The sequence below is a fragment of the Sorghum bicolor genome, chromosome 3 (genome assembly GCF_000003195.3).
Source record: "Sorghum bicolor cultivar BTx623 chromosome 3, Sorghum_bicolor_NCBIv3, whole genome shotgun sequence".
Classification (NCBI taxonomy): domain Eukaryota; kingdom Viridiplantae; phylum Streptophyta; class Magnoliopsida; order Poales; family Poaceae; genus Sorghum; species Sorghum bicolor.
Window position 1 is genome coordinate 6,990,444 of NC_012872.2, and position 27,817 is coordinate 7,018,260.

Here is a 27,817-nt window from a genome sequence, read left to right on the forward strand (position 1 = left end):
CACCCACAAAATGCGCGCTCCGGCCGTGCTAGCAGTAGCACTAGCGCTGCTGCTGCCGCCTCTGCTCGCCGCCGCGCTGGAGGACGCGAGCTGCGCGCCGGCGACGTGCGGGAACCTGTCGATCAGGTACCCGTTCTGGCTGCGCGGGCAGCATCCTCCCTACTGCGGCTACCCGTCCTTGGGCATCGCGTGCGACGACCCGACCGGCGGCGCGCCGCCCGTCCTGAACGGCTCCTACCTCCGCGTGCTGGACATCCACTACGGCAACAGCTCCGTGGTGGCGTTCCACACCAGCCTGGCCGACGACGCCACCGGCTGCCGGGCGACGAGGTTCAACGTGTCCGCAACGCTCGCGCTGTCGTCGCAGCTCGCCGTCAGCCGCGCCAACTGGGAGCTCTTCCTCTGCTCCAACTGCTCGCGGACGCCTCCGGCGGGGTCGGTTCCGATGAACTGCACAGGCCACGCCGCCCCGTGGATCGTGTACCTGAGCCGCCGGGGCTACGACACCGGGGGCCCCGTGCGGGACACGACGTCGTCGGCGGGTTGCAAGTACTCGGCCGTGCCGGTGTTGCCCGGGTCGCCGGAGCTAAGAGCGATGGATGATTACGCCAGGCTCGTCAGGCGTGGGTTCCTGATGGAGTGGACCGTGCCCGGGGATTGCACGGCGTGCAACGCGAGCAGAGGGCAGTGCCGGCACGACGATGGCGGCGTCGATGCGTTCAGATGCCTCTGCCCCGACGGCCGCCTGCAGCCGGCGACGTGCGCGCGCGGTGACGGTTAGTTTACTGATCCCGCCATTCGTTACAAAGCCTTGCATAACTAGGATATGCTCGAATACACGATACTGAAAAGTAAGGCTCGTTTTTTCTTTCACTGGAACAGACAAAAAGAATTAGCCTGAACAGACTAGTGTAAAAATCATTTATGGGGCCAGGTTTAGATGATTGATCATGCATATAATAGATTGCACATCAACGCGTAGCCGCCGATCTAAATTAGTCTGACAAATGCTGAAACGTTACAAAACACTAGCCGTTTTCTGTGCGGCCTGCCATGCAGCAATTTGACCACCAATGTCAGCGCATGAACACCAAAGCGAGATATTAACTGTCCAGATTTCTATCCATGGATCAAATCATTAGTCTGTTCAAAGGCGAACAAATCCATACGTTTGGTATCATGGGATGGATGTTTCTGTTCCCTTTAGTAGATGCCGTTTTGCTTTCGAAAAGCTTCTGCACGAAATGAGAACCGATGTCAGTTGATGCCATCACAACAAATCAGCTAACAATTCTCAGCTACAGTGTTTTTTCTTACAACAAATCATCCAACGGTACTTTCTGCCATGACTTATCAGCCAAATGAATAAGACGCCACCTTGAGGCATCTGCCATCGATCACTGCCATTTTGTTTTACTCTGTACAAAAGTCAGATAAGTAATGGACTAGTCTAATATTTCTGCTGATTTTCGCCTTCATCTCCCGGCTTCTGTTTGACCATCTGATCTCTACAAAAGTCATATTTCTTTCATGTAACTCTCTGCCTCCAACTCTTTCTCTCCTTTGCACCTTTTCTTTTATATATAATCCCGCTCGCTGATTGACAGCTAATATAGTTCTATGGTTAATGTGTCAACTGGAAAAGGCTTGTTTTACTGTACTTTGGATAAATCTAGTACTACCAACGTTTCAGAATTGAAGCAAAGGATAGGGGACTCGACCAATTAACAGGATAGCATGAGTCTCCACGCTCCTTCAGGCCACCAAACACAGCACAATGCAAACTCGTTAAGGGGCACCAAGTCTTCAAGAGACACAATCTAAAAAAAAAAGGAGTCATCAATAGGCACATCTTCTAGTGACGTGTAAACCACGTCAGCACAAAATTTGTGTGGTTGTTGTTCGAGGTAAAAAATGATACCGTGATATCGGGCCTAATTTGAATTAGATCTACAGTTGCTAATACTCGCTCCATACTTGAAAAGAAAGTCGTTTTGGACAAGGACATTGGAAATTCAAATCATGAATAACTTTTAAGTTGTTGCTTGTTTAAAAAAACTTTTAAGTTGTTGAGTTTAGAAATGTGAAAAACATATGAATAGATTTGTCTTGAAAAAACTTTCATAAAAATATGCATATATATTTTTTTGATAAATATTTTCACCAATATAAGAAGTCAAAGTTATATTTTAGAGACCGTGTTGTTGTCCAAAATGACTTTTTTTTTGAGTATGGAGGCAGTATATGTTTACAAGAGACCACGGGGGTTTGTATTTGGACCAATTACAAGGTCTTGTTTAGTTCGCAAAAATATTTTTGGGTGTTACATCGAATATGTCGGGACATATTTGAAGAAATAAACGTAGACTAATCAAAAAACAAATAACATAGCTCGTCTAAAAACTGCGAGATGAATTTATTAAACTTAATTAAGTTGTCATTAGTACATGTTAGTTACTGTAGCAATTATAGCTAATCATAGATTAATTAGACTTAAAAAATTCGTATCACGATTTACAATTAAATTGTGCAATTAGCATTTAATGCTCCATATACATATATTGAAAGATTCAATAAAAATGTGTGAAAAAAATTTTAGGTGAGAACTAAACAAGGCCTAAGTCATATAGAGTTCGTACGAGAACCTAACATTTTACTCAACGTGTATCACTCGATCTTCCGGACGCACAATCATGTGCCGGTCGGGGGCACGAACATATATATGGCACATTGTGCGTGTTGGCTGAATATGGCGCACTGTGTGACATAAGTGCTAGGATGTCGAGCTAGAGAGAACTGTCGTGGGTTACCGTTTGCTGGGTTGTGAGTGTGTTGGCCAGACAAGGATGATGTTGAGCTAGCTCATCGATGGTTCTAGACTCACATGGCACTGTGTGACCTAATTCTTACTAAACGAAACGTATGTATTATTCACTTCTATTTTGTTGTTTCCATCTAATTCATGATCACGATTTTATATTAAAAATAAAAAAATAGGTTACTCATATGGCATGTTTTCCCCACGCCAACAATTGTGTTTGTTTGGTTGTTTTAGTTGAGATCTTGTGCGCCAACAAAGGTCCACGCATCTAAAAAGGTAAGTACAACTGTACAACTAACACAAATATGATAATTGATAAATAAATAAATAAATAAATAAATAAATAAATAAATAAATAAATAATATATATCACGGGAGATATAGAGGGTAGCAAAAGCTACAAAGCTTTTGTTAAAAAAAAAAGAAAACAGAGAACTCAAAAATTTGACACTAGAAGAAATATATACTAGCACCTTGGCTTCACTTGGTATGACTTCACTTCATTAGTACAACTATTTTTAAAACTTCAAACGACTTTATCAGTGGAGTAAAAACCATTTTAATAAATCATTTAGCAAAACAGCTCTACACTAAAGCTAGGCAAAATAATTATTGTTAACTCTACCTCACCTCAAGCAAACACGATTTAAAGCCTATTTATTGACCCGTAGTAGCAGGGGGAAAAAAAAAGGAAGAGTCAGTGATAAGACAACACTGACTTTACAACTCCTGTTGTCCTGTTGATTAAAAAGGTCCAACAAACCGGAAAGAAGACTAGTCAACTCATCAAGCAAATACAATTGCTTGTTTTTTAGATAAAGGAAAGCAAATACAATTGCTATTTCTCTTTCGACCTTCTCCTCCTCTCATCACTCATCTAAAGTCGCCTCCATTATTTCTCGTGCTGGCACCATCTCCATTAATTGAGATGCATCCCACCTTGCTGTTCCTCCCGCTCTTGGCCTCCTTGCTAGCGCTCCTCCAATTCCATGGCCACGCCAGCGCCGACGACTGCGAGCCGGCGGCATGCGGGAATCTCACCCTGAACTACCCGTTCTGGCTCGGCAGCAGCAGCAGCAGCACCAGTCCGCCTTCTTCTTCCAGCTGTGGCCACCCGGGCTTCGAGGTCTGGTGCAGCGGCGGCGGCCGCGAGGCCTCCTTGAAGGGCTCCTCCATCCACGTCCTCAGCATCGACTACACCAACAACTCCTTCGTCGCCTCCCACTCCAGGGTCGCCGGCGACGACGGCGTGTGCAAGACAGACTTCAACATGTCCTCCAGCATCGCGCTCAGCCTGCAGTTCACGTTTAGTCCGCAGAACCGTGCCCTGTGCTTCCTCTACCACTGCCGCAACGGCACGGCGCCCTCGAGCGGCCCCGAGTACGCCAACGCCACAGCAAACTGCAGCTCTCCCATCTACGCGTACCTCGCCGGGCCTTACTACTGGGACACGCCGCCGGAGATCGCGACGGGCGGATGCACGTTCGCCTACATGCCGGTGCTAGGGGCGGAGGCGGCGGTGATGACGGCGGCCAACTACAGCCGGCTGCTCAAGGATGGGTTCGTCCTGGACTGGGAGGTGGCCGGCGTCGGCGACTGCCGGACCTGCAACGCCAGCGGCGGGCAGTGCCGGTACGACAACGACGCCGCGGAGTTCTGGTGCCTGTGCCCCGGCGGCAGGCGCGCGGGGCCGACATGCGCCGGTGAGTCCCCCACTTGCCCTCCGTACACGTATTGTGTGCCTCAATCTACAGTAGTCAGCTTGTGTGGACGCCGGCGGCCGACGCGGACTCCGGGACTCGGCACTTATTACGTGCTGGTCGTTTTAGCCGCACGACTTTTTGTTGGTCCCCCGTTGCATCATGCAGATTGCGGCGTGGCGCTCTAGTGGCGCGTTGGCGTCGCGTCAGTGCTGCCCACTAGAGCGATCGAGCTTATCCTTGCTAAAGCCCCCCCATGCATGGAGATCGATCGATCTAGGTGCTTAGTGACACTAATTGCACGAAGCACGTACTAGCTCTCATGTCACTCTCAGGAACCTTGGCCAACTCCCCGGCCTCAATTCGCCTGTAGCTGTTGCACGCGACAGCTGCAGTGAATGACGCTGGTCAAAAAAGTCATAGTCAAAATTATTGTTGACTGATTTATTGTGAGAGAAAAACACTGCTGACTAGTAAAAAAAATACAGTCAATAAGACAAGTGAACGGACTCGATCCTGTTTGTCCGGTGTTTCTTTCACAATAAATCACTATCAGCAAGCAAACAGGGGTGACTAATTTGACAAGTTGCCGGGACTGTGTGGTGCGCGCACTGCCCACGCTGCGATCTTAATTTGGTCTTGTTTAGTTCTAAAAAATTTTACAAAATAAAAATAGTAGCACTTTCATTTGTATTTGACAAATATTGTCCAATCATAAACTAACTAGGCTCAAAAGATTCATCTCGTCAATTCCGACCAAACTGTGCAATTAGTTTTTATTTTCGTCTATATTTAATACTCCATGCATGCGTCTAAAGATTTGATGTGACGAGAAATCTGAAAAAGTTTGCAAAATTTTTTTAGGAACTAAATAAGGTGTGAAATCACTGTGCCTTCTTCCCTGCCGGCGTGCCAACTTCACCTGCCATGCCAGTGCCATTAAGGTCTTGTTTAGTTCTGAAAATTTTTGGGAAATCGACACTGTAGCACTTTCGTTTGTATTTGACAAATATTGTCTAATTATGGACTAACTAGGCTTAAAAGATTTCGTCTCGTCAATTCCGACCAAACTGTGCAATTAGTTTTTATTTTCGTCTATATTTAATACTTTATGCATGCATCTAAAGATTCGATGTGACGGGAAATGTGAAAAATTTCGCAAAATTTTCTAGGAACTAAACAAGGCCTAATTAGCTTTCTCGTGTCATCTTTAGCGTATGATTGTTCTCGTTAGTGCTCTGATGACCGAATCAAACGAAAGAATATGAGCACTTGCCTGGAGGTTCGGTGGGTGCCTTTGCCGTTATCCAAACTTTATTGCTATTCCTGGTAGTAGGTTGCCGCTAGCATTGCCAAAATGCCCATTTGAGGCAAGTGGGTCCACAACTTGTGTCGTATGGCTACGGCAGTGATAAAGTCCACAACTTTGATGTTTTTTTCTATTATATAATATATACACTTTAGTGATCTAACTAATCTACCATGTAATGTAACTAAAGACTAAATAGACTCCCTATTGACATTTGCCTCTCCTAAACTAAGTTTTAACTTTGCCACTGGGCTAGTGGCCATCTATTTGGCACTTTTGATTTTCTTATCAAAACCGGAGGCACTTTTTATAGACAGGAGTCCCATATAGTAGCTTTAGTTTGAAAGTCGTTGGATCCCAACTCGAATTACAAGCAAATACTTGTCCTCCAGTGTCTCTGTCTTTCTGATTTAGAAATATGGAGAAATATCTTTTAGTGAGGTTGAGCCTCATGATAGAATTACAAGTTTGGTGATGCCCTTATGATCATATTTGCTTAGAGGGGGATCTACTACTTTGCTGTTATGGGTGCAACTACTCTCTTCTCTCACCAGCCCTCTCACTAAAGCGGAAAATTGCACTTCCATATACCAATTCGACCATGGCCTCAACTTTATTTAAGTGTGAGAATTAAATGTCTCAACTAGGGTGGCCATTACTTCAAAGTTCAAACTGAACAATGACAACTCTCAACTAGCATTCAACTTTCAATGGAGACAATTTTTAGGTTTGACTACTTAGCACTTTTGTTTGTATTGGCAATTATTGTCCAACCATGGACTAATTAGGCTCAAAAGATTTATCTCACAAATTACAGGCAAACTGTGTAATTAGTTATTTTTTTTATCTATTGTTAATGCTTCATGCATGTGTCCAAAGATTCGATGTGATGGAGAATCTTTAATTTTTTTTGAACTAAACAAGACCTTAATTGAACTTTCAATCAAAGAACCCAAATTTTGACCTTTCCACTTTCGCCGTCACTTGAAACTAATTAAAAGTCTCTACATATAAGACAAACTATCAACTTACTTTTAAGTGCACTGCTTGATTCAACCCACAATATTATCAAGGAGAAAAGTGAATTCAAAGGGAAAAAATATTAGTCTAACTCCCTCAATTTTAAATTGTAAGTTGTTTTACATTTTCTATATATATATATATAGTATTTGCCTATATATATATATATATATATAGTATTTGCCTACATAGTTATATCTAGGTGCATAACAAAAACTATGTACATGAAAAAGAAATCCAAAATGACTTATAATTTGGAACACATGGACTATTTAATATTGTTAATGTATTGTAAATTGTCTCTATATTCTCCATCAATTTAAACTTATAGATTGAACTGGTTAGTACATGTGGTTTAATATCAAATCATAGTTAAAGATACCAATTTTGATTCTTAGTTATCATAATTAAATAAAAATAATTATTGCTCGCTTAGATTCTACCACATTCGAGGCTTTAGGAGGCTCCACATCAGCCTAGCTTCGTAGGATCCGCCGTCTCAAAAAAAAACACGCATACACATAGCAGCCTCATATTTAGGAATTCTTGCAAATTCTCAAATAATTTCAATAGTAACTTCCTTTTCTGCAATGTTCAAAATAGCCGGCGGGCGCAAGCCTCTTAGCGGCAGCTTTTCCCAAAGGCTAATTAGAACTATAGCAGGCTAAGTTGTTTAGTGACAAAGCAAAAATTATGTCAACCACCATATTTTACACATAATTGACATATAAGATGAAGCTTATTATTTACAGTAAAGAGAAAACCAATCATCAGCAGCACGATAGCAAAGAAGTAACTAAGCGAATCAACGGAGTTTTGGGAATGAAAATTCGGAGCATCTCAACCCTCAACCCCGACCTTGCCCCCGGTTTGCCCCTACGCCGCTACCGGCGGCGGTGTCGGCTTCCTCCCCGGAATGAAAATTTAGAGCATCTCAACCCTATCCCTTCATCTCCTTCGCCGCCCCTCCCCTCCCTCTCTCCTTGTGCTCACCCCCCGGCCCGCACTCCCCCGCCCCCTGCTCGTCCCCGCTGCCTCTTAACTCAACGCCATCCTTGTTGGCTCTGCCCCCGCTGCGAGCATGTTGTCCACCCTTTCCCCCATGCCACCCCTTCCATCCTGGAGGTAGCGTGGCGGGTCGCTCCAAGGCACGTCGTTGGGTGGATGATGACTCCGATGAGGATGCCACCTCCATGACCCCCTACCTCGATGCTGTTCATTGGGACACATTGGCTACGCTGGCTCATCTATCCTTGCCACGCGCTCGAACTCGTCTGGGGTTTTGGAGCCGCGACGTGGTGGACGTTGGATGACATGGACCTTGGCAAAGGCGAAAGGGATGCGGCCGACCACGCCCCCAGCTGGTGCACAACTTTCTTGCTCGGTCATTGGATGGCTGTATCCCTGCCTGTCAATGCCTTGGTCGCCACAGTAGGGTCTCCGCCTTCGGTGCCAGTGGGTGGCGAGAGATCCTACCACGACAGGAGACACAACCTGCGACCGCAGCAGTTGAGCTTCACCATAAGCAGCTCCTATAGGCCCAACAGATCCGCCCAGAGCTCCACGATAGATGCTTTAACTGTCTCTCCTACTCACATCGTGTCGTAACTTACCGGTTGCCATGACGTTGCCTACGCTGCCACGACTACTATCATCTCGCCAGGGATTGCAAGTGGCCAAGGTTTGCGAAGACGGTGACGATGGGTGCCAACCTAACATGCCACGACCCTCTAGCCATCTAGGCATCATGCAATGAGGATGGGGCGGCTCACAAGGCCATGGGGGATGTCAGTTGTGCCCGCTGCCACTGACACCATTGATGTTGCTGCTGATGCCATCAAAGTATGCCGACGACGTGGATCATCATAGCTAGTGGCTACGACAGCACTGCCCCTACCATTGATGCTGACTGCCCCGAGCTAGATCCGCTAGTGTTGGAGTCACGTGCGGACTCGGTGCCACCAACGTGGATTGACCCAATGCAAGAGGAGTTCATCGTCTCACATCAGGAGGCTCGACCTCTATTGGACACCAGTTCTCCGGTAACGGTTGCTCAGGACATGACTGATCTGCCTCCATCGTCGCTTGTGCAGGGCATGCCTCCTTAGACGGCACCTAGCGTTATCGTGGATGAGGCGACGCACGTTGCAGATCCTGCGTCAACACGGGGTGGTTGCCGCTCACCTAACCCTTCTACGCCGATGAAGGACGCATGGCCAGATACCCCTGGCCCTAGCGACGCGTCACCCATGTCGGGCGAGATCGCTCGACGTCTCGCACGGTTTGTGAATGAGGTGCAGGTCAGGCGAGGGCCGCCCTTGCTCGCCTCTCCACCACGGCAAAAGGCGGCAACCATGAGGGCCCTACCAGCCAGGGCCAAGAGTAGACGGATTGCCACCTAACCATTGGCGCACATACCGGCCTCCAAGCGAGGCGAGGCACTCCTCAAGGAGAGGTTGGGTATCATGCCGACGATAGCTCTGATTTCACCTATGCCCAAGGTAACACTCGACAACATTGGAAGTGGAAACTTGACATTGAGCCAAGTGGATGCTCTTGACGCGTTGTTCTCAGAGTTCAACCGGGTCTCTAAGGAGCTCTTCGCGAAAGCCTCGTAGTACATTGCGATGTAGGCATGTTGGTTGTTCCATTTATGTAATATTGAAGCTAGGAACAGTTTGCTAGGTTGGTCCAGATGTTAGACCACCTAGCGCGCTTGATGCGCGTCGTTTGTATGATAAACTTCTTTTTCTTAAATGCAATGATACACAAATCTTTTGCGCATTCGAGAAAAAAAAACTAAGTGAATCAGCTATTCGGACCACACCATGAGTTGCAACACTGTTGTACTACCATTCCCATCCAGACATCAGTACCAATACATAAAGAACCGAGGAGATTAGAAATATGAGAGGAACGAGAGGAATCCTGCTTAATTTTTGGCTGGGATATGCCCTTCGCAGCAGCCGCTGCCTCTCCCAGTGATGATCCTTGATACTGTCTCCATAGTCTCATGCAGTGCCACGTAATTATGAGATAGACTCAAGAAATAACAAGTAAAAGGATTGTTTTTAAGTTATCTTGTAGTAATTCTAGAGTCCTTAATTTATAGATACAATAATAGAATATTTGTCAGTTGCATGACAACAAGCACTTGTACATTGGTGTGTTAAACTTCTTATAGTCCTAAATTTAGTTCATGAGGTTGTTGTTTCGCAAAACAATATCTTTTTCTCTCTCTTTCATCTCTCTTTCCTCCACGTTAGCAAAAATCCTACCCTAGCTTCGTACCATAATCAATTCACTCTCTCTCGAATCTTCAGCCTCCGTTGTGCTTCTAGATTGTTCTTTCTTTCTGGAGTCGGGGTGAACTCGTTTACATTAAATTGGTGAATCTTTCTAAAGAATCCATCTGGCAAAACGCAATTTGTCGATTTCACATTTCATGCTAGATCGGTCCACACTTTCTATTGGGTCTTAATTTGGTACTGCATGAGACGAAATATGAGGCTGTTGACGTGTAGCAATATACTTGCCCTTAGAGCATCTCTAAATCTAAATTTTTTTGTGAGGTTAGAAAAAACCATCTCCAACAATTTACAATTCTGTGTCCTAATCTTTTGTCACTTAGAAAAATCATCCTAAACGCGCAAAAAACCGTGCACTTCGGTCACCCCCCCCCTAAATCCCTAATGCATTTTCTCTCCGCCACGCCAATGAGCATTCTCCTTTCGCGCGACATAGTGCTATACATCGGCGACCTCTCCTACGCCACCGTTCTGGTACACGAAGCCCGCCCCCTGCTACCTTGCCAGTGCCCACACCCTACTCCACCAGGCCGCTGCCTGTGCCCGGCTCCAGCCAGCCGTCACCATCACCGCCGTGCACATGAAGTTGTAAGTTATAACTTATATATTATAAGTTAATACATATAAATTGCTACTAGAAAATATTCTTTGAATATACGAATGACGTCTAGTTTGTTCGTCTCGTCGCGTCTGATGTAGACGGAATAAAAATAAATACACAGTTTAGAAGTTATAATATTTTAAAATAAATATTTTGCTTTTTATAGCCTGTGTGAGCAGTGACGTCACAGCAATAAAAAAGCGCGCGGGCAGTGAAGTCGCGGTCTAATCATTCACCAAATCCAAATCGAGTGAACGATGAACGATCGCTCAAATAGAGTTAGGTTTTGTTTGTGGAATAACCACGCATCGACATAAATTAACCGTGCAAAATCAGGAGTATATGAGTTCCGTTAAAAAAAACACGTACTCTAGCTAGGCTGTTGTTACTTTGGTAGCTTTTGCAAACAAGCCAAAATCATATCTATATAGAGCATTGTGAATGCGACGACCATTTCCAAATGTCTGCCTAGCTAGTCTCACTTTGGCCGGCAAAAGTGAGAGGAGCTCGTTGGCCGGGCGGCAGGAGCGTGCCTGCTTATACTGTGGGAGCGCGTGTCCACGGTCACGTCAGTCGTCGTCGTCGCCTTGCCCCGCCCATCGGGCACCTCGGAATTCCGTGCACCGATGACGACGACGGCCCGAATGCCCCAGTCAAAGTCTTCCGAGGTCTACTACGCAGGCACACACGACGCGCGGACTCAGCTTCACTATTTACTCAGCCACACCTGTTCCTGTTCTGTTCGTCCTGCTAATGCCATCGTCGAAGCTTTCCGCCATGGCTCTGCTGGTTCCATCCTCGCTGCTGCTCTTCCTAGTCTCGTCGTCGGTGTGGGTGGCCTTGTCGTCCTTACCACTGATGATACAGCCTGTGGCAGCAGCACCTGGGCCAGGAGGAGAGCACTGTCCGCCCGTGCTATGTGGCAACGTGACCGTCTCCTTCCCGTTTGGGCTCATCCTGGATAATCAGACCAGCTGCGGCGATATCGGGATTGGGTTCAAGGTCCATTGCTATAACAATAGCTCCCTATACCTCGAATACTCTCAGAGCGATATCAGTCTGCAGATCCTCAGCATATTTTACGACAACCGCTCCTTGCACATCGCTCCACGTAGATACTGGCATCCATATTTCAATACTAGCTCTAGCAGCGGTGGGTGCCGAATCCCGACGGCCGACACCATCCCCGTACTTGCTCCTCCGCTCTCGAATAGTCCCGCCAATCAGAACCTCATCTTCTACAACTGCACCAAGCCGCCGCCGCAAGGCGCAGGGCTCGTGGAGACGGTGTGCCACAACAACACCTATGTTCGTGCTGCCGATGGGCGTTCCGACGAGTCAGCAGGCAGCTACTTATTGGAGGGCTGCAACTTTACCATGGTACCGGTGCTCGGGGTGTCTGGCAAGAAGGTGAACGCTAGCGACTACGAGCAACTCGTCAGGGATGGCTTCCTCGCAACATGGCCGCCGCCGCCGCTGCCACTGCCGCCGTTGCCGCCGCCACTACCAGGTAACTTCTCTTGGCGCACTTGCAAGTAAAGTTTGTCGACAAAATCTTGGAGCTGTTGCTTTGGCTGACCGTGACAATCACCCGCAAGTAAAAAGTATGCTGGCACAATCCGGCAAGTAGCTATTTCTACCTTTCTAGTTTGTGCAAGGATGACATCAACCAAGACTGAAACGCTTGGTTAAGTAGCTAGTTTGTTTGCTTTTTTCTCCGTTTAGTAAAAAATTATGGCAAAGCTTTTGCTGTCCTTTACACAAAGTCATGAGCAGTTGACTTCCGTTAAAAAAAAAGCACGCTAGGCTGTAGGTACTTTGTGCCTTGTTTACTTCCAAAATTTTTTGCAAAATAGGAATAGTAGCATTTTTGTTTTTATTTGACAAATATTGTCCAATTATGGATTAACTAGGCTCAAAAGATTCGTCTCGTCAATTCCGATCAAACTGTGCAATTAGTTTTTATTTTTATCTATATTTAATACTCCATGCATACGTCTAAAGATTCGATGTGACGAGGAATCTGAAAAATTTTGCAAAATTTTTCCGGAACTAAACAAGGCCTTGGTAAGTTTTGCAAACAAATAGTTACTTTTGGGTTTTTGGAACTACAAGCCCAAAACCATATCCGGAGCATTATATTACTGCGTCGACCACTTCCAAAGTCTGCTAGCTCGTCTCCCCGGCCGTACGTACGAATAAGAATAGAGATTTTGGTGGCTTGGTGTATATGTTTGGCAAAAAGTGAGAGGAGCTCGTTGGCCGGCCGGCCCGCCGGCAGGATGCAGGCTCCGTGTGGGATGGAGCGCGCATTCGCGGTCACGTCAGTCGTCGCCGTGGCCCGTATGTCCGTCGGGCACCTCGGAAGTTCCGTGTGTCCACGACGACGGCCCGAATGCCCCTCAGTCAAAGTTTTTGCGTCTATTTATATTTATTACTCACTAGCTCAGCCACACGACACGACGACGCGGACTGATCACCTTCGCTATTTAGTCAGCCACACCTGTGTGTGTTTGTGCCTGTGATGAGGCCAGAGTGTGAGCGGTTCACCAATATATATAATCACCCTTCTGTGTTCGTCCTGCGCAAGGCGCCATCTTGGAAGCTTTCCGCCATGGCTCAGCTGGTTCCATCCTCGTTGCTGCTCTTCCTACTAGTCTCGTCGTCGCTGTGGGTGGCATCAGATGGGCAAGGCGGAGATCACTGTCCTCCACAGCTATGCGGCAACGTGACCATCTCCTTCCCGTTCGGGCTCATCCCGGACGGCGCCGCGCAGACCGACTGCGGCGCCGAGATCGGGTTCGAGGTCAGTTGCAGTGACAGCAACGTCGCCTACCTCGGATCCTTCCAGAGCGAGCACGACATGCAGATCCTCAGCATCTTCTACCACAACCAGTCCTTGCTCGTCGCCGACAGGCACTGGCCTGCGTATTTCAATACAAGTAGCCGTGGAAGATGCCGCGCCTTCCCGGCCAAGACCTCGTCCCGTCTTGTTCGTCCCTTCTCGATCAGCTCCGTCAATCAGAACCTCATCTTCTACAACTGCGACAAGCCGCCGCCGCCGCCGTCGCCGTCGTCGCCTGGTGTGGACCTCGTGGAGACGGTGTGCCACCAGGCCCACAACAACACGTTTGTTCGTGCCGCCGCCGACGACGGTGGGGGTTCCGACGAGTCGTCAGAAGGCAGCTACTCTTTGGAAGGCTGCACCGCTGCCATGGTGCCGGTTCTTGGAATGTCTGGCGAGGTGAACGCTAGCAACTACCAGCAACTCGTCTGGGACGGCTTCCTCGCGACATGGCAGTTGCCGCCGCCGCCGTCGTCAGGTAACTTCGCTCTTGGAATTAGCTAGCTAGTATTATATCGAATCTCTCTCTATTAGCTTAGCAGGAAGAGGAATAATTGCTTTGGTCTATATAGCTTCGAATCAGGGCTGGCTGACATAGAAATGAGAGGAGTTCATAGTCATATCCTTCATAGTGCCCATGGAATTAAGGTACCCATTGTTCAATAAAAAAAATTAAGGTACCCATTTGCAGAGTAGCTCTCATCTCACCATGAGTGCCCTTGGATATGCCTTCCCTGTTCCCTCGATCCACCGGTAGTTTTGGCCAGCGGCAGCTGGGAATCATGGTTATTATCTCGTGTGTTCATGCCCGTGTGATCTTAGTTTGTTGGGTTAATTCTGTGATTTTGTTAGATACAGTCTAGTAGTATGATTTCTGATCCTGCCATTAAGTTCTAATTCGATTAGGAATAACAATTTTAACAACCTTAGAGCAACTTCTCCACAATAGCCCCCCAAATCAGGGTCATCATTTTGGATTTGGAATTTTGGATACCTACTCCTATTTTTATTGGCCTAAATTTGTGCCAAGCAACAAGGGAGAGGGCGGGGCGTCACGTCAACCTGCTGCCATCATTTAGCAATCTCGTGTCCTGTTATCGTGCGTATGATTAGTGGTTGACGCATCGATGGAAGCATATGAGGCCTAGTTTAGTTCACCCTGAAAACCAAAAAGTTTTTAAAATTCTCCGTCACATTGAATCTTGTGGCAAATGCATAAAATATTAAATATAGACAAAAACAAAAACTAATTAATTCACGAGACGAATCTTTTGATCCTAGTTAGTCTATGATTGGATAATATTTGTCACAAACAAACGAAAGTGCTACAGTACCGAAATTTTTCACTTTTCGGAACTAAACAAGGCCTGAGTACTTTTTTTTGCTTTGCTGCATGTCCATTTGTGGCAAGTGGGTGCAGAAAGTGGCGTACGGCTACGGACACACAATGGCCACCGATTTGCCGCTTTAATTTTCTTCCTGGTCAAAGTAGGAGGCACTTTCTACGGACAAGTCGTTTAGAATAGTGATAAGATATCCAAAACACACTACTTTGACCTCTTATTTTTATAAAAATATTTAAAAAAAATAATATATTTATACTTATATAAAAGTATTTTTCAAGACAAATCTATTTATATAATTTTCATATTTGCAAACTCAATAACTTAAAAGTTATTGATGATTTATATTCTCAATATTTGACTCAAACTTTGTCCAAAACGACATCTAAATTCTATATGAAGAAAGTAGGTTTACTCGTTGGAAATATTTATGTCCCACCAGACTTTCTTTACATATTAATGTTAGTGCCTTTAGAAAAACATCTACTATTTTACTGCTATGAGCGCAACTACTCTTATCCCTAACCAAATCCTAGAACAAAACTTACGTTACATATATCAATTCCATCTAGATTAGAACCTTCAATAAAGAACTCGGTTTTTGACCTTCCATTTCACCGGTTCAAAGTTGCTAAAATTCATATGCCTGATTAAAGGTTTTATCAGACGATGAATATGAGTCATATGGTCAAGATTTAATAGCTCGCTTTTTTCTTCTTTCTCAAGCCAGATTGCTCCCTCATGAGTCATAGATGCTTCTTACCTCTTTCTTTCTTCCGTGTACGTTCCCTCGCCTCCCGCCCTCCACCACCCATCCCCGGTGTTGCCGGCGCTAGGTCCGCTGCTGCCACCTCCGCCGCACTAACTAGCTTTGTCATTGCCTTAGACTCTGTGCACCCTACCTATTCTCTGCCCACCGGTTGTCTTTTGACCACCAACGACAAATGATGGTGAGAGTGGCACCCTCACCGCCGCCCCTGGCAAGCCGCCTCCTTCGTCGGATAAGCCTGCCTCCCTTTAACCCTTTTGTAGGCCAGTCTCATGTATAGTTTTATGGCACAGTTACCAAGATTATAAACTAGGTAATCGAGTCACATGAGTTTCATTGGGATGAAACTCCTCTCTCATCTAATAAAACTCCTTCATTTAATGACTCTGCCAAGTCAACAATTTTACTTATGTGGCACCCTATTTAATATGCATGACACTCTCATGAAACATACATTGAGACTAGCCTAAGGCTATGATCCACAATCCCCTTAATCCCCCCCTAAATCCTAAGTTGCTGTGTATATATAGGAAGGCATGGCATGAAAATCAAGGCTGATTTCAGGCGCCTACAAATGCAGGAGATGATGTGAAAAAACATACTTTAAAGTCTCTACATTTGAGACAAACCATCAAATTCTTTGAAGTGTCTGATCTCAACAATTTTCCATGCACGATGCTAACAAAAAGAGAAAAGGGAAATTCAACTAAAAAGAGAACATATTGTACATTTGTACTCGATGTGAAAAGCTACAGTATTCTCACAGCAAGAAGAAGATGTGCGTACCTCCCACGGCCACTAAACACACACAAACAGAGTATGGCGAATAAGCTGTTGGCAGGATGAGTAGTTATAATGCCTTTAAACTAGCACTCTGTTTAGGAATGCTCACATTTCTCTTAAAATTTGACTGAAACTAGCAAAAATAATAGGGCTGCACTCCCCAGTCCCCAGCCCTATTAGTAGCATACTTATTGCTAATCTCAAGTGGACCTAAATATATATTTCAGTTGTTGTTGTTTTGCATTTGTTTTCCACTGGCAAGTAAGGATGCCGTGGAAATGTTAAAGGTTTGCTTTGGCTGACACTGACAAGATTCCACTAGATATATTTTTTTCTAGCATGAGCATCTTCACCCTTATCCGCCAAATGGCACCGATTCCGCTGCTAGGAAATGGACAGAAACATTTTTTCCAAAAAAGAATTTGTGACAAAGACGTCTAAACTCATCCTGCAAAAGTCAGTAGTAATTTGGTTCCATAAAAAAGTAAAAAAAAACTCAAGTTGTTGTTAATATACTACTTTCTTAACCTTTGCCTACATGTTCATGTTGAGGCAATTTTTGGAAAATCGACACTGTAGCACTTTCGTTTGTATTTGACAAATATTGTGCAATCATGGACTAACTAGGCTCAAAAAATCCGTCTCGTCAATTCCAACTAAACTGTGTAATTAATTTTTATTTTTATCTATATTTAATACTCCATGCATGCGTCTAAAGATTCGATTTGACGGGGAATCTAAAAAATTTTCCAAAATTTTTTTGAACTAAACAAGGCCTGAACCTACAAAGCCAAAACTTTATCTACTACCTAGTGCATTCCGTTGACCACCTTACTGTTAGTCTCCGTCCAAAGTAAAGCAGTAGTAACATCTTCCGGCGGTTTCTACGTGAGTTGTTGCCGTTCGCTAATAGCAGTTCTGGGTTTTTGACAATAATTGAGAAAGTTTTCACATCTTATTAAGGTCTGACGATGGCTTAAATGCCCAGTCAAAGGTTTCGGCCGCTACAGAGCGCGCGGAGACTTTACCTTCAGGACAGAGATCACCATTAGTCAGCCGCCTGTGCCGTTCCTTATCACCGATTCACCGCCCCTCCTCCTCCCCACCCCATCCCACCCATGCTCCTCCTCCCACCATGGCCTCCACCTCGCTCGTCTCGTCGTCGGTGTGGACGATGGTCCTGTCGTTGCCGCTGATGCTCGCCTCAGCAGGACACTGTCCGCCAGTGCTATGCGGCGACGTGACCATCTCCTTCCCGTTCGGGATCGTCCAGGAGCAAGCGACGAGCACCAACTGCGGCGCGATCGGGTTCCAGGTTCGCTGCGTCAACGCCACGCCGTTCCTCGGATACAGCCGGTACGCGCACTGGTTCCAGATCCTCACCGTCTTCTACGACAACGCCTCCTTGGTCGTCGCCGACTCCCACAAGCTCGAAAAGCTCGGAGGAGCCTCCAACTCGAACGCCTCGGTCGTCGATGAGAGCTGCAGAATCCCCAAAAACAACAGCTCCACCAAGGTCGCCCTTCCGTTCTCCATCAGCCCCGTCAATCAGGAAATGATCCTGTACGACTGCACCAAGACGCCGGCGCCGGCAGCGGCGGCGGGCGAGGGGCTTGTCGAGACGAGATGCGGCAACAGCACGTTTGCTCGCGTCGGAGGGCGGCGCTACGGCGAGTCCGACGACGGGAGATACTTCTTGGACGGCTGCGGTGCTACTGTCGTGCCTGTGCTTGCAAAGTATGGCGAGGCGAACGCAAGCAACTACGAGGAGCTCATCAGTGACGGCTTCCTCTTGACATGGAAGACGCCAGGCGAAAGTAAGCTTCACTCTTGGAACTAATAAATCATCTTTGTGTAGAATAGCTATTATTATAGCTAAAAAAAAAACTGGAACAGCTGGAGTACCGGACGTCACCTGGTACTCCAGTAGAACATGATGAGACCACCAGCATAGCCGTAGAGACATTAGAGTAGTTAACAGACCTGTAAGCCCAAGCCAATTGTAATCAGTCAGACACTAACAGTTTATCTATTATTCGACCTAAATGGCTACTTGAACTGTCTTAACGGTTGTTCAAACAGGCTAAACAATTTATTAAACAGAAACCTTGTACCAAGGTGTAAACGATCGCTTAGGCCAATGACCTTTATATTGAGAAAATGATATATCATTTAGCTTTTGCCTAGCGCTTAAGTGTTCCTAAGGGTTGCCTAGGCAATTCCAGGTGTTGTACCTTTTCCTCTCAAAGTAATTCTCACTTTTAAACAAAGAATTTGATAGTTTCACAAATACACGACTTACATGGTCATACTTAATCTTCCACCATCTCCATTTGTCCCATTTGGCCATTTAATTATATGCGTGGGTCAAGTCCTAAACCACTCTAGGTAGAAAAACTTGGGGAGGCAGTGTTGTTTTCACCTAGCGCCTAGGCATTACCGACCACCTTTTGAAACTATGCAGCTACTCTTTTTTCCTTTCTCACCGGCCGGTACATAATACCAAACTTACACATGGCAATTTGACTTTATGAACTTTAAGTGATAGAATTCAAGTGTTCAACTGGGGTGAACCATGACTTCCAAGTTCCAACCAGACAAGGACAACTTTCAACTAGCATCCAACTTTCAATGGAGCCTTGATTGCAACTTTCAATCAAAGAACTAGAATTTTGACCTTTCCAATTCATTCGTTCATACTAGGAAAAGGTATACTTTAAAGTCTGTACATTTGAGACGAACCATGAAATTCTTTAGCATTTCTGATTTCAACAATTTCCATGCACAATACTAACAAAGAGGAAAAGGGAAATTCAATTTTTTTCAGAAAGAAAGAATTTTTATTCTGGCCTCTGCGGAAGTTATGCACTTAATTAACCATCTCTTATTACAAGTCTAGCTTCCGGCTGAAATAAAGCAAGCTCTCAAAGAGACAAAACAAAGAAAAAACTCATGTACCAATTTAAGCACCAAGTCTATTAGAAGACAACAACCCATACTTGGCGAAAATCTCCATTGATACAGTCTCTAACATACGACATGCCCACTTTAGAGTTGTCTTATCGTTCTCCATTGATGCACTCTGTTTAGGAATGCTTACATTTCTCTTAGAATAATTCACCATTAAGTGTTTTTAGTGAAATAGTAAAATTTGAATGCAACTAGCAAAAGTAATAGGGTTACACTCCCCAGCCTAGTAGTAAAATATGTATTGCTAATCCTAAGTGGTCGTATATATATATATATGATTTCAGAGTTTCTGCATTTTTTCACTGGCAAGTAAGCATTCCACAGAAATATAGTAGAACTGTCTCTTTCGCTGACACTGACAAGATTCCAACAGATATTTTTCCTAGCACGAACATATATTCGCCCCTATCTAGACACACAAAAATGCTATTGCTACCTTCGCAAGCCCCGATTCTGCTGCTAGGAAATCGACAGAAACACATCTGTTTTAAGAATGAGTTTGTGGCAGACACATCTAAATTCACCCATGCAAAAAATCAGTGGTAATTGGGTTTTTAAAAACCACTTGAGGTTGTTGTTAATACACTTTGGCCTTGTTCAGTTCACTCAAAACCCCAAAAATTTTCAAGATTCCCCGTCACATAGAGCATTAAATATAAATAAAAATAAAAATTAATTACACAGTTTGCCTGTAAACCGCGAGATGAATCTTTTGAGTCTAATTACTCCATGATTGGACAATGTTTGTCAAATAAAAACGAAAGTACTACAGTGCCCGAACCAAATTTTTTTGCGAACTAAACTAGACCTTTCTTAGGTTTTGCCAACATATATTCAGGTTGAAAGTTGAAACTGCAAGCCAAAACTGTATCTAGCACATTCCATTGACCACCTTTTCTTTTGAAAAAAGAGTCTGCTAGTCCACGCTGAGCATTAGAGGTTTGTGTGTACAGTCGTCGCCGTTTGACGAAGAAGTGGGACTACGAGTTTGTTGGCCGACAGTAGCGTGCCTTACCCGGTGGCCGGAGCTGGGTCATGTTAGTGGCTGCCACTGTCCACCAGTGTCCATCGGGCACCTCAGGAATTCCCGTGCGCGGATGACGACGGCCATTGCCGTCTCAGTCAAAGGTTTCGGCCTCCTACAGTGTCCAGTGTCCACACACAGGACGCCCGGACTCACCTAATATTAGTCAGCCACTTGCGCCCTCAATCCCTCGTCATCTCTTTCTTTTCTATCTCCCTTCTGCCATCACCGATTCGGAATCACCTTCACCTCTTGTGATGCTATGCTCCTCCCATGGCGGTGGCCCCGTCCTTGTCGTGGGCTCTCCCTCGTCTCCTCGCTCTGGACGGCATGGGTGATGCTCGCGACGGCGGCAGCGGACCGGCAAGGAGGAGAGCTCTGCTCCCCCGTGGTATGCGGCGGCGTGAACATCTCCTTCCCGTTCGGGAACATCGCCGACCACGCAACGGAGGCCAACTGTGGGGTGCTCGGGTTCCAGGTCCACTGCACCAACAACACCCCCTACCTCGGGTCCTACAAAGGCGACTACCGGTTCAAGATCCTCGACATCTTCTACGGCGACACCTCCTTGCTCATCGCCGACGTCCACAAGCTCGAAGATTTCAACGGCTCTGCTTCTTCTTCTTCTTCTTCTTCTGAACCCTGCCACTCCCCGAAGAACAACAGCTCCGCCAAGCTCGGCTACCCGTTCTCGATCAGCCCTGCTAACCAGAACATGATCTTCTACAACTGCACGGAGCCGCCGTCGCAGGCGGTGCGGCGGAGCCGCGGGCTCGTGGACACGGCGTGCGGGAACAAGACGCTGGTTGGCGTCGCCAAACGTCCCGACGTGCCTGGCAGCTACTTCATGGAGGGTTGCAACGCTACCGTCGTGCCGACGCTTGTGAGGTCCGGCCAGCAGGCGAACCCAGCAAACTACAAGGAGCTCATCAGTGACGGATTCCTCTTGACATGGCAAGAGCAGCCGTCGCCGCCGTCACCAGCCGGTAAGTTCGCAGTTAGGACTCATCTAAACTAAAAACTACTACTATATATGGCATAGAGAGAGATTTTTTCATTCGTTGGGCACTGGTCTAAAAAAGTGTCCCAACAGCTAGAACATGATCCCTCCTAAGGAGAGACCGAGAAGCAAAGGACCTGGCAACCCAAACCACCGATTCAGCTTGTTAACCCGCTGACTTGATAAAGGGGCTTAGCGAAACGCGTGTCGTCGTCGTTCCCAACCGCGGTGGCCGGTAGGCGTTTTAGCTTAGCCGCCGCCAGTTAGCCGTCCAGGGCAGTCGGCAGGTCAGAAGTCAACGAGAAAACTGGAATGGAACAGAAACAAGTTCAGGAAAAAAAAAGAGAGAGAATACGTACAACAAGAGTAATCAAACGCTTGGATGCGTGGACCACGACCGGTCAAAGGGCTCGCCAGTTTGCCACCGTCCTCTGTCCTCTTCTCCCCTCGTCACCATCATATCCTCCCGTCCGGCCGTCCCCCCGTTCCATCCCATTCCCTTGTTCACTCTTCGGTCAGACGGTCAGGAGGTCCCTCTCCCTCCATAGTCCATCCCCAATCGGCTATGCAACCATTCCTCCTCCTGCTACTCGCTTCCTTCTCCTTCCTCCTCCCGCCGCCGGCGGCCAGCGCGGCAGAGTCGTCAGGCTGCTGGCCCAAGGCATGCGGGGAGCTCAACATCACCTACCCGTTCTGGCTGGAGGAGCCCGGCAAGCCGCCGTGCGGACCGCCGTCCTTCAAGCTCAAGTGCAGCAGCAACCGCGCGTTCTTGACCAAATCCGTGTACCAGGCGTACGAGGTGCTCAGCATCTTCCCCAGCAACAAATCCTTCCATGTGGTGGACCACAACCTCCCTCTCGACACCGGCTGCCCACCGCCGACGATGAACATCTCGCTCTTCTCGCCCAGGACGTTCGTCTTCAGCAGAGCCAATAAGGAGCTGCTCTTCCTCGGCAAGTGCACGGGGGGTTCTACGCCGGCGAACTCGACTGGGTTCCATAGCCTGGCCTGCGACAACAGTTCCTTCGTCCGGCTCGGCGACGGCCGGGAGTTCTCGAGCGACGGCATCCATGGCGGCATCCCGCAGGGCTGCCTCTTCGCAGTCGTGCCCGTTCTCGGTGGAAATGGGGACGACTACATCGCTAGCATGAAGAATGGGTTTCTCGTGGAGTGGAAAGTGGATCCAGACGATTGCCTCGAGTGCATGGCACGCGGCGGGGAATGCACTTACGGCGGCGACAGGGCCACCAAGTTCGACTGCGATTGCTCCGGTGACAAGTGCGGTGAGTTCAGCCAATTAAAAACGCCCAGAGATTTCGCCTAGTCTTCTTTGTTGGAAATAGCATTAGTCTGCTAATCTGGAAGTAGGAGTAAAGTTGGCCTATCCCAAACAGTACAAAAAAAATGATGGGGACTGAAAAATCAGAGAAGCTTAATCACAATTAAGGCCTTGTTTACTTTTAAAAATCAAAAAATTTTCAAGATTCTCCGTCACATCGAATCTTTAGACGCATGCATAAAGTATTAAATATAAAAAAAATAAAAACTAATTGTACAGTTTGGTCAAAATTTACGAGACCAATCTTTTGACCCTAGTTCGTCTATGGTTGGACAATAATTACCACAAACAAACAAAAATGCTACAGTGTTGCGAGAACTAAACAGGGCCTAACTTAGGATTGCTTTACTCCTACTCTCCTATAGTAGTCAATTGCCACTTTCTTTTTTTCTCGAACAAAACCACTAGTTCTTAGTTCACGCAATGCAACTATGCAAATCATATTAGCGGATTCAATGATCCTGTAGTGTCAATTTGGGTGCCAATTACAGTCCTGCCAGTGACATAAAGTCGCTATCCGTACTGATTGAAAAATAACAACAGGTCGTCTTCATACAGTTTTAGCGTGATCACTGCAACATGGAATATACAATGTTTGATTGGAAAAAAGTTTGTCCTGCTTTTACGTGGACAGTCTGCTTCGACGGCAAATTATCTTTTAATTAGTGTCAGTTATTCCATTGATTGGGACATTGAGGCCCACCGTATTATAGTCAAACACATTGGTTGAAGTATTCAACGTACTACAGTATTTGAAAAAAGATGCCGTACCAATAGTCCTTATCCCTATTTTTCTTCTACTAGTGATAGCTGACTAGTGAACTGTTCTAGCGTCTGCTAACCAATGCACTATATATTTTTTTTAAGCAAACAATTGAATTTATCTATTGTGGAATCAAGCTTCTAAAGTTGATATGAAAACACTGCAGTGATTTTTTTTTTGCAAGACCCAGTTACAAACACAGATGCTCACATACACAAGCGCACACTTACTCCTATGAATGCACGCACGCACACCCTACCTCTATGAGCACCTCCGAAGAACCGAGTTGGACCGACAAATCTCGAGATTGGCGAAGTCACCACAGCCTCGCTGTCGACGGGCAAGTCACCTACCACTGAAAGCATAGCGCCGTTAAATCCTGGAATAAATCCAGGAAAATGCGAGCACCTGTATCAAGTCGGGGACTTGAACCCGGATGGGCAGGTTTCACCACAAGGAACCTAACCAGCTGATCTATGATCAGTTCGGACACTACAGTGAATTTATATGGGGGCAATCATACCCCTGTGATGTGGTTGTCATATTTCGGCAATCATACGCCTGTGATGTGATTGTCATATTTCAACTGCACAAGAGTGATATAGTCTGCATGGCATGGACAAATTTTTTTTGTTGATTTGTTATTCACAGGATTCCTTGATGTTGTTTATTTTGATTCTCATGTTTGATGTTTCCTCGTTGCATCATATTGCTCCTGCATGCCTTTTGTGAGCATGACATGTCTGTGCTATCTTCTTCCACCAGGACTCTTTGTTTTATGGCTTCTGTGAAGAGTCAGTTTGCGTAAGGATTTGCTTACTTTCTGGCTACTATTTCTGAGGGCTATTTTTCTAACTCTTTATATATCTGCACCTTTGGTTCTATGTAGAGATTAGAGAACCTAGGAATCAATGGTAGGTGGTACCAAGACCTTGGCTTAAAATTTGAAATTAGATTGATCTCAAAACCCTCCCATGCTCATCTTATGCATCTATGTTTGGAGTACTGCTTTACCCTTTTAGGTTCTTTTGATGACAGAAAGTTTACCCTCTAGTCATCCCCCATTTTAACATTTCTTCCATTTGCTGGTGATGTATAGATAGTTTGGGCCACAATCATGACTAAAGAATTTTATGACTCTTCGATGAATTCAAAGTCAAAGTCAATAATGGTAACCGACAGTAATGCAAGAAAGTTTCAAACAAGACATAGCAAATTTTTTTGGAGGGGCTATAGGGGGGCTCCATGGGATCAGCACTTCAGCAGTGGTAGGGGGGCTTGACCTCCACCCCAGATATGCTTCAATCTTCAATGATGGTTTTTTGTCTCTCCTTTTTTTTGTCGTGTCTGAGATATTTTCTTAACAAATGTTCCTGTTTTCAGCAGTTACAAAGACCACATAACCTATATGGACATACAATTTTGATGTCATTATGGTCTAGAAGTCAAGATTATTATTTCTTTTACTTCTAACAAGCTGATACTTAATGTTGTTGGTACCACCTTCAATTAAGAATCTGAATCCAGCTGTTGCTGCATTTTCTTGTGCTGTCTTTGTCAACTTTACACCTTCAATTTCTTACCATAATCATTTATACCTAGACAATTTATTAAGATTTAGGTTGTAACATAGCCATGCTTCTGCTTTTCCATGATGTTTCCAGAGATCAGAGAGAGATATTCAGTGCGTCAATGTATATATCCTGCTCTGATAATTGACCATTTTATATGGAACGGGGGAAATGGTAGTAAGAATCTTTTGCCTGTAGAGACCAAATAGAGTGGCTTTGTCTACAGGATGACATCATGTTTGATCTCTGTTGTTCGCTTGAGCTTATCATCCGAATCTGCCAGCCATTCAGCAATGTTTTTCTCTCACAACAAATCAGCCAACAGTACTTTCTGCCATGGCCTATTGCTAGAAATGCTCATTAGCATTCGATGGCCAGCAATAGGCCATGGCAGAAAGTACTGTTGGCTGATTTGTTGAACGGTTCTTTTTATTTTCCTTGTTCGCTTGAACTTATCAACACGGCTTATCAGCACTGTCATGACTCATATATTAATTGACAGCCATGGAAGGCTATAGATTAATTTAATCTGAAAATATTACATTTAAATTAGCAAGCTATTCACAGTTACTATTCTTATGCAGGAGCAAGAAGCAGAAAAAATATGGTAATCGGAATTGGTGAGTACCAACCATGTATTGTATTTTGTATCTATTATATTGGGTCCCATTTCATGCACTACATGAACTTCTTAGCATCTTATGTTTCAGAATGTCTAGGATCAATTGTTTACCACATATTGCTAATGTTGATACACTATTATGGGCAGTATGTGGAGTAGGAGGCGGCATTCTATTGGTAGCATGCTTCTTTTTTGTGTGGCACAAGCGCAAGAGGAGGAAACAGGCCAGAGCATCAAATGGCTTCATGCGTAGTGAATCTTCAATGCAGTCATATAGCAAAGACCTTGAGTTGGGTGGCTCTCCACATATTTTCACTTATGAGGAACTTGAAGAAGCTACTGATGGATTTAGCGACTCGAGGGAACTTGGTGATGGTGGTTTTGGAACTGTTTACAGAGGTGGGAACACTGTTTACCGAAATCCCTTGTCATTCTTAACTCTGCAGCCTGCATCTCATCATTTGCACATAAACAGATGAAACTGTGAACATAGGAGTATGCATAAGGGTATTATTTATCCTTTTCTTAATGAATTTAATGACAGGGTGGCCTTTTTTATACTTCAGGGAAACTCCGGGATGGGAGAGTAGTTGCAGTTAAGCGCCTGTACAAGAACAACTACAAACGGGTTGAACAATTCATAAATGAGGTAGACATTTTGTCCCGCCTCCACCACCAGAACCTAGTCATCCTATATGGCTGCACATCTCGTAGCAGTCGTGACCTTATGCTCGTGTATGAGTTCATCCCTAATGGGACGGTTGCAGACCATCTTCATGGATCCCGTGCATCAGAACGTGGTCTTACATGGACTCTAAGGATGAACATTGCCATAGAAACAGCTGAAGCACTCGCATACCTCCATGCAGTCGAAATCATACACCGTGATGTTAAGACCAACAACATACTGCTGGACAACAGCTTCCACGTCAAAGTTGCGGACTTTGGGTTGTCACGCCTGTGCCCTCCTGAAGTCACCCATGTATCAACTGTCCCACAGGGCACACCAGGCTATGTCGACCCAGTGTATCACCAGTGCTACAAGCTAACTGAGAAGAGCGATGTGTACAGCTTCGGTGTCGTCTTGGTCGAACTCATATCCTCTAAACCAGCTGTTGACATGACCAGGAGCCACAGCGATATTAACTTGGCCAACATGGCTCTCAACAGAATTCAGAACCACGAAGTCGATCAACTGGTTGACCCTGAGCTCGGGTACAAGACTGATGATGAAACAAAGAAATCGATAGATCTCGTTGCTGAGTTGGCATTTCAGTGTTTGCAGCTAGAAAGGGATTCACGGCCGTCAATGAAGGAAGTAGTGGAGACCCTCAACTGTATCAAGAATGGGGATTCCCCAGAGACTAAGATGGATAAGACCTCCTCATCTCCCAAGGAAGATGTACATTTGCTGACGAATAACATACAGTTTTCGCCTGACTCGGTAATCCACAGATTCCATAGCCAATCAACCACGCATTCGGTGGCATCAAATGCTAGCGGATGAGATACCTTGTATATATACTGATCCTGAAGAAATAAAGCCCTATTGGACGAACTGTATACAGTATAGAGATTTGTTAATGAGCTGATTCATCTGGGTAACTTGTTTCCTTTTTCTCTGTTGACTGGTTCGTGGTGTAAAGTCATGTTGTATGTAGCCACAGCAGGTGCTTGGCATAAATTGAAACATTAGGCAAAGTAGTAGAATCAGTATGAGGCCAAAAATTGTACTATAGTGACTGTTTTTTCGTTTTGAGAAAAGAAGGGGGACTGTCGAATGACAGAATTGGAGCAACACGAAAACGAAGAAATCAAGCTGTATACTGAGTACTCTAATTGGCTGACAGGCCAGTATTTGGTTCACTATGTTTGAGTTTGTGGTGACCATGTACTTTGTGGTCTGTTAGGCACAATCACTCCCATTTGATATGATCAACCGCATTCGCACTTGTGTGCAGTCAATTTGTGTGAGAGGGGACATGATCATCTGAATGCATGTATATATGGGTGATTTTGGCATTCCTGA

At 45.6% G+C, this 27,817-nt stretch overlaps 1 protein-coding gene across 6 annotated transcripts; it reads left to right on the top strand.

The window, feature by feature from the left end:
• On the top strand, window positions 1-27,810 carry LOC8073340 (LEAF RUST 10 DISEASE-RESISTANCE LOCUS RECEPTOR-LIKE PROTEIN KINASE-like 1.2). Of its 6 annotated transcripts, none has more exons than XM_021457587.1 (4): window positions 1-776; window positions 25,751-25,786; window positions 25,936-26,187; window positions 26,355-27,753. In XM_021457587.1, the coding sequence occupies exons 1-4, from the start codon at window positions 11-13 to the stop codon at window positions 27,293-27,295; spliced, it is 1,995 nt and encodes a 664-aa protein (XP_021313262.1). In that variant the 5' UTR covers window positions 1-10; the 3' UTR covers window positions 27,296-27,753. The 6 variants fall into 6 exon arrangements, with proteins under 6 accessions (XP_021313262.1, XP_021313261.1, XP_002455236.2 ...); XM_021457586.1 differs by lacking the exon at window positions 1-776 and adding an exon at window positions 3,503-4,524; XM_002455191.2 differs by lacking the exon at window positions 1-776 and adding an exon at window positions 13,054-14,082.

Coding starts and splice junctions, on each gene's coding strand:
- LOC8073340 (XM_021457585.1), top strand. CDS start 21,876: ATGCGTGGACCACGACCGGTCAAAGGGCTCGCCAGTTTGCCACCGTCC. Junction 22,777..25,750: donor TTGCTCCGGTGACAAGTGCG/GTGAGTTCAGCC, acceptor ATTCTTATGCAG/GAGCAAGAAGCAGAAAAAAT. Junction 26,188..26,354: donor TTTTGGAACTGTTTACAGAG/GTGGGAACACTG, acceptor TTTATACTTCAG/GGAAACTCCGGGATGGGAGA.